This window comes from Conger conger, chromosome 1 (genome assembly GCF_963514075.1).
Source record: "Conger conger chromosome 1, fConCon1.1, whole genome shotgun sequence".
NCBI classification, from domain to species: domain Eukaryota; kingdom Metazoa; phylum Chordata; class Actinopteri; order Anguilliformes; family Congridae; genus Conger; species Conger conger.
The window spans coordinates 66,582,544-66,590,233 of record NC_083760.1 but is presented as its reverse complement, the minus strand read 5'-3'; the positions used below and the strand labels follow the sequence as shown (position 1 = coordinate 66,590,233).

The window sequence follows — 7,690 nt, the reverse complement described above, 5'->3', positions numbered from 1 at the left end:
TCCTAATGTGTTTATTAACGTAACATATAAACAAAAGCTTCATAACAAAATTATGTTTCAGAACTCAAAGAAATGATTACTGTAATATACCTTTCTTTCCATCAAGGCTTAAAGCAGATCACTAGTGGAAAATCGAATAGAGTTCTCAATCAATAGCTCAGTCAAAGCTGTTGAGCTCAGCAGGAATAAACAACATGTGGCATATTGTTCATTACAGAGGTACCCCAGGAGCAGGGTTTGAAAAACCTTGTGATTGAGAGACAGAAAAAAAAAACACCCTGCAGGTCACACAAAATGGGGAGCAGATGTTTAACAGAGATGCTGCCTTGTGCTCAAGTTGAGCTAAGGGAAAAGGCATCGAGGGTAATTGTGCCTGCACCACCAGCTAGCCTACCCATCATCTTTTTTCAGGCTCTTTTGTTTATTCCACACAAAAAAAAAGATTAAAGAGGCATATATAAAGGTTATAGGGCATTGTTTAATTTAATACTGTATCTTTTTATGTTGATTGGCTATCGCACATACACACATGTATCTGAAGAGTTAACAAGAGAAGAAGAGTAGGTTGGTGATTCAAGTTTGCCAACAGAAAGTCTGGAGTATTAAGGGATTTATATGGATAATAATCTCTGCTTAATAAATACAGTTATTGCGGATTGTGCTTGCAATTACATTTGGAAATGTTGTGAAGAGGAATACACATGTCAGAATCTATCAAACCGTGAGTGTAAAATGTTGAGCCTGCCACTCATGTCCTATATGCGAACACATAACATATTGAGGATGAGGGGGAATAGTTTGTGTGTGTGTGTGTGTGTGTGTGTGTGTGTGCGTGCGTGCGTGCGTGCGTGCGTGCGTGCGTGTGTGTTCCAGTCAGGGTAATGTCATTCACAGCTCGGTAGATTTCGGGCAGTAGTCTCTCTCACTACTGCAGTCGACAGTGCAGCCGATTCGTTTAGCTTGCAGTGGTCTGGTAAACTGATTGGAGTTACGGGAAAACGTTCAATAAGAACACAGGAGGACACGAGTGGATTACAGAAAGTGCAAAAACAAACATATTTTCCTGAGCTTTTAATGCTTTTTATTTGAGCCTCTCTCGCTCACAAAAAACATTAACACTCTGTGTTGCACCAGGTAAAAAAAAAAAGAAAAGAAAAAAAAACCGGCGGGAATGGCTTCATCTCCTTGCAGCAATAGCAGCTTCGATTCCGGTCTCGAGATCAAAACTCGTTCGGTGGAGCAGACACTCATCCCCCTGGTCTCCCAGGTAAATTGTTCGGCTGTCCTTTGCATTACTTCGTACCCTTTTTTCACTGTGTAGAGTTACTGTATGTGTGTTGAGCGGAGTTTCACTGCGAATTCTCGCTGTGGTGTTGCTACTGCATCTGTATCCAACCACATTTCAATTTGCTTTAATTTGATTAAAGTTACACTGTATCACTTTTTACATGTAGTTGATGGGGAATTAGAACCGTTGTTTTCGGAGGCGACGGTATAGGCTACTGACAACTAATGTACTGTATAGCTTAGGTCTTTATATATAGATGAAGATGACAGTCAACTATGAAAGCTATACATGGCAATAGTTTTCGGTATACTATCGCCTCCGAAAACTAAGTATTATGTGCAATTCTCATTCTACATCCGCTAAAAACAGTCGAAGTGATACTGTACAATGTAAGGATTTATTCAAACCGCTGCTTATTCACCCACATTTAGTCGACATTCAAATGCGGCTGGATACAGTTGCAGTAGCAACAGCACTCCTGAGATTAGTAGCATCACTGTAGTGCGTGTTACAGTCCCTGCTAAGGGGTTGTTAAAACTTTTTTTCCGCGTTTCGCGTTTAACGCTTTTTTAAATGCCGTTTTCTGGAATTAAACATTTAGTGCACTAATTATTTTAAACGTGGATTACGGGAATTTTTTACTTTTTTAATTTTACTTTTAACATTACCTATAGTCGCCTACCTTTTTACAGTAGCTGTATGTTTTTCATAATAATAATTACTAGGCTAGCATAGACTAGCATATACAACATTAACGTTATATAATTACTGTTTATCAGAATGGAATATTTTAACTGAACATTATATTTTGTATATTCTACGTGTCCATTATTCAGCTTGTCTTTCTACTGACTGTAAATACTGTGAATCCTTGCTTGGTAGAGGATTGTAGTGATATGATATTAGGTGATTACAAACTGGAGAGAAAACCCCTATTTTCACCTGATGGCACAGAACCACTAGTGAATTGCCAGTGAATGTATATGGTTTTCTTTGATACAGTATTGTAGACTACATTTGGAACACTGCCAGAGCATTCATTATTTTTGGAAAATCTATCACTTTTTAGTGGTATCTGTGACAGTTATATAGCAACTGTTTATCTGCTCCTTCTGCCCTCTGTGTCCAGGAGGTTCTATTTGGTAATAAAAGAATGTGACACTGTATATCCTCCAGTACTGGTATGTTCTGCTTTTTAACATGGCCTTTGTGAAAGGCTGTATGACATTACATAACATTATATGAATTTAATGCGATATGTGGAACATGAAACGTTTAGATTCAAAAGTGGCTGTGAGGGAGATTTAAGTGTAACACACAGCGCTGAATGTCTTTTTGTTCTACCACCTCTGGTGATAGAAGTAGTGTTGCGGAGATTGTCACTGGGGGAAAGGTTAAAAGCTCAAGAGACATTGATCTGGGATCATCTGAAATATTACCTCACATAAAGTCTGCAGTCATAGTTCCAGTCTGCAGGCTCTAGTTGTTTCCTAGAACAAGTCTGAGAGTAGGCATTGATTGTGAGTGTTGGGTAACTGGACCAGCCCCACGTCCTGCACCCACAGGCTGACGGCTAATCTCGGTGTGTCTCTGCGTCTCACAGCCTCCCTCATCAGCAGTGTGTGAAGCCAGCCATGGAGGGCGTTTGGGGTGACGGGTTCCCGGTCTTCCTTTTGAACAGGAGCCATTGTTTACGTGGGCTGTCTACTGTAAATGTCTAGATCCAAGGTCTTTACTCAGTCTGTAATTTAAAGGTCTGCATGTTGCTGGAAACCAGTGCTCACAGACAAGAATGACTGTTCTGTGCCCTGAGTTTTTACAGATGAAATTGTGCTGCAGGTTAAAGTGAAATCCTGATCTTCAATAGGCAAAATATTATTATTATTACTATTATTATTATGTTGTTGTTGTTTTAAGCCTTGTCTGACTTGTACTGTAAATTGGTGATGCAAAATTACGATCAATAGAAAAATAAACTCATTTGGCTCTAGCCAGCTGGAGAGTGGTTGAAGTTCTGTGACATTGAAGTGACCTCACCCTTGTCCTCCACCCATAGAAGGCATACAGTTTGGTTTTCTCACACCACTGCTGTTCCACTGTGCCCTCTGTGTTATAATTAGGAGGCTGTGAAACCCCTATCTGCAATCATCTCCATCCCAGCAGCCTTGCATCTTCTTAGACAGAGCATAGTGTCTTTCATCTTGACTTTAAATTTGATGTTCTCTTCTTGTGTTTGTTATGGGGTGTACAGTATGGGATGTGAGTTTACTGTATGATACAATTTTATTTCATTTTGAGTTCATTTAATGTCAACCAAACATCTTTTTGTAAAATAGTTCACATCCTCACTCAGACATAATAACAATATGTCAAATTACATATACTTGCAGCCCAATTACAGCATAATTGCTACAGTGAAAAAGCATGTTGGGACATTTGATTCTAAATTTATTTTTTCAATGTGTTATTGGCAAGCCAATCTTTTATTCTGATGAGAAAAAGGATTCCGTTTTTAGACGGAAAAGTGGCTGGAATAGGTGTGCCTGACCATGGTATGACATTTTTATGGTCGGGACATTTCTGACAATGAAGCCGCATTAAACATGATTGTGAGGACATTTATACATGCTACAGTGGGGAAGTTACTGCATTTCCAACCAGTGTGCGGCTGGTGGAGAACAGATGGGACATTGCTGAGCTAGGCACATGGGCTGTAGTGCCTCAGTGACTGTCTCACTATAAAGGGGGAAATGTGACAAATGTAAGCTCTTTCCAGATAAGTGCATATGCTATGCAAGGCTAAATAGTGTGACAAAAATCTGTGCTGTGCATAGGTCTTGCATATTATAGTTTTTACAAGCTCTAAAGTACCATAAAAACAGAAGTAATAAGCTAATGCTTCTTTATTAAATTGTGTTTTCACCATCTGCTTGTCAAACGAGACCTATTATTTGCAACTGCATTCATTTGCTGTTGCAGTGTAAATTATATACTTAAATAGTTGAAACACTGCCAGATCTGAGTCAGGTGCATTAATGGAATTGCTCATATAATTACAGGTTGCCTTAAAAGGATATTTCATATTTTTATTATTGTGAATAAATTCTAGAAAATTAATCTGCTCATATGTACAGTAGAGGCGGCACGGATGGTGCAGTGGGTAGCACTGCTGCCTCACAGCAAGGCGGTCCTGGGTTCGAATCCCCGTCGGCCGGGGCCTCTCTGTGCGGCGTTTGCATGTTCTCCCCGTGTCTGCGTGGGTTTCCTCCGGGTACTCCGGTTTCCTCCCACAGTCCAAAGACATGCAGGTTAGGCTGATTGGAGAGTCTAAATTCCCCGTAGGTATGAGTGTGTGAGTGAATGGTGTGTGCCCTGCGATGGACTGGCGACCTGTCCAGGGTGTATTCCTGCCTTTTGCCCAATGTATGCTGGGATAGGCTCCAGCCCCCCTGCGACCCTGTTCAGGATAAGCGGGTTAGGATAATGAATGAGTGAATGAATGATATGTACAGTATAGCCTCTAGTCTATTATGCAAGGCCTGTCTTATGGCAGATGGGCTGGTAGTCTATCAATCTGATGATAAATAACTGTTCATCACTAGCTAATTACCACCAATACCAAATCAGAAATGAGTACAAAACAAGCTAAATATACCTAGCTAAAGTTTGCTTAAGTTTGGTAGTTGGCTGACATTGTTTTGCTAGCTAGCAAGTGATAGGCTACATCCAGAGTTAGAATTGGTATACATATGATGGAGAGTGCTACGCTGGCCTACCTCTAGGATCATGTCAGTTATTAATACTGTTCTATCTGTTTCTGTCTTGAATAAGTGGATGCTCAAGATTAATTTTATGTTTGGAAGATGGACTTGAGGGCAAAACAGCAATCATTTGCAATGCAGTGTGATATGCCAGCTGTATGAAACGCGAGCTTCATAATAAAACAACATATTCTATAATTTAATGTTGCATTTCTCATATCCGGAGTGGCCGGGGACCTCTATTGCTTATTGCTATCAATGCTGGCAGCTGACACCAGTGGGGCAGAGTTATCAAGCCCATCTTTTGGAAAAATAATGTGATAAAATGTCATAATAGCAGCTGCAAGTTTAAGGGCGCTGAAGCAGTTGTCCCATATTGCTCTTCCATCAATGACTTTCCCAGAATGATGTGGGTGGAAGGAGCCTCGGCGATATGAAGTTTATTTAATCAAACCAATGCAGTCCCTACCATTTCAATTAGGGTTGGGGTTAAAGACAAGGTTGTGGTTGTGTTTAACTTTGGAGGACAAAACGAGCATGAACCATATCACTTTTTGATTGGACTTCTGGACACTCTTTGCTGCCTGCAGCCAGAACATTTTGTACCTGCAACTTTCCTGGTACAAAGCCAATGTAACCCTTCTCAATATTGCAGAGGTCCTGAGATCTTTTAAGCTATGAGGTGATGCATTATGGTCTTGGTGACTCAGACACGGGGCCACAGTAAATTTTTGATTTGGCTCAGATAGTAACAACATAGAAAAGTCTTTTAACAACTGACTCATATACTGCTGACAGATTGGTTTTTAGTTTTCCCTTTTTAGAGTTAACTCAAACTTTCTTTGACCAATCAGAAGGCTCAGAAAACAAGGACAATGGTTATTGTGATGAAAACCTCCACAGGGTTATAGAAGAGAGCAGTCAGAGAAATGTTACATTGTTCTCCCAACAGGGCAGAGGAAACATAAAGAGGTCTTTTATGTACCCTGTCAACACTGCCTTATTTATAAGTCTCACAATGCTACTGGTCATTCACACTGAAGGCCTCATATTTTCAGTTCCCTCATGATAACATTTGCTTAACATGATATATTTTTTGCAGAGCTGTCCTTCATATCTCTCAGGCTAGCCAAGTTAGGTTCCTTGATATTTGTATGCTAACGTTACTGTATTATCCTGGGAGTGTTTGATTGTCTGGATGGGTGGCCTTCCATAAACCAGTTTCTGTGTTCAAGGGTGGAGCTTAAGCACCCGTTACCTTCTGGGAAACACTGGCTGGAGATTCAAGCCAAGATTCAAGTTTGTTTTGAGAAGTTTTGCCTCATATTTAGGAAACTGCTCCACTGACGGTGATTTAAAAAATGCCTACACACATAATTTAAGCATTTAATCCAAATAAGCTCAACTGAAAAAAGCGTGACAGTGCTCCTTTATGGAATTTGGTTCTCTGCATCATTGGCATTGTTGGTAAATGAGGGTATGCAGTTTTAAGAGTGGGATTCATGGGGATTGTTTCTCTTTTGGGCGTTCTGATTGGTCTGTGTGTGTATGTGAGGCTGCTGGGTGAGTAAGTGGCGTTTTTTGTTGTGTTGTGCATTTTGTAAGTGAGCATGGTCGCGGAGAAAAGGCAGTCGTTCAAGGGAGTTAATGCCTAAGGACTCTTTGTGTGGTCAGCTTAGTCGTTACGTTAGGTGTTATATAATTAGCAGATTTGGCCCTGGAATTGAAAAAGAATAGTGGTTCAGTTCTCCTATTTCTCCGAACTGCGGTAACACCGTGAAAAGAATTGCAATTTTAGCCTCATTCACGTCATCTGTGAAGTTCTAAAATGCATAGAAGTTGAGGTCCTGCCATGCTTGTTTCCTTTACTCAGACAGATGCTGAATTTATGTTTCTAACATTCTCAGGTCCTCTCCACTGTGGTTTCTGTGAGATGATGTGCTGGTTAAATGCATTGTATAGTAGTGGATCAGCAAATATAACAGACTCAATACATAGGATGGGTATAGAAAGGATGAGCCATCCTGATGATATAGATTTGAAAATCCACAGAACATGTTGCCAAAAAACATTTTGACTTTATTGTGCTATCCACAGGTCTCCTTTATCACCAGAAAGCCCACGGGAGTGAGTGAGTGAGTGAGTGAGAGAGAGAGGGAGAGCTCCCAAAAGACTTTAAAAATGCTGACAGTGCGGTGGCAGTGCACAGATAATGGCATGCCATTCCACCCACCTTTTTATATATTTTTGGCCATACATCAGCAAGACAATCAGATTGGCCAACGTAATGCTTGTCATGGTGCCAAATTTCAGCACACTATTTAGCAGAATTTATTATGCTTTGGTGCTACTCATCAAGTCAAACAATACAGAAGAAAAAGCTCATTTATTATGAATGAGCTGTAAATTCATCATTATTATGTTTATTTTTATGGATAAACAGAAAACAAAAAATTGTTAGTGTTTTGTGATAGTGAAAGCATGCCCCTTTCAGGGGGTGACAGGAGCACTCTCACACCAAAGTGACTGCACGGGCTATAATCTTGCTGTTGCATTCCACAGCGAGCGTCAGGTTTCTATCTTCCGGCTCTTACAGTATGATTAGACACCAGGAGGGTTTCCAGTGAAAAGGTCAAAGGTC

At 40.4% G+C, this 7,690-nt stretch overlaps 1 protein-coding gene across 1 annotated transcript in view; it reads left to right on the top strand.

Moving 5' to 3' along the window:
* Positions 1 to 951: 951 nt before the first annotated feature.
* Positions 952 to 7,690, top strand: part of LOC133140854 (alpha-catulin-like) — a 39,710-nt gene continuing 32,971 nt past the window's right edge. Inside the window, exon 1 of the mRNA XM_061261121.1 lies at positions 952 to 1,267. Coding sequence (XP_061117105.1) covers positions 1,172 to 1,267 — 96 coding nt within the window. The 5' untranslated portion in view covers positions 952 to 1,171. The remainder of the gene's footprint in view (positions 1,268 to 7,690) is intronic.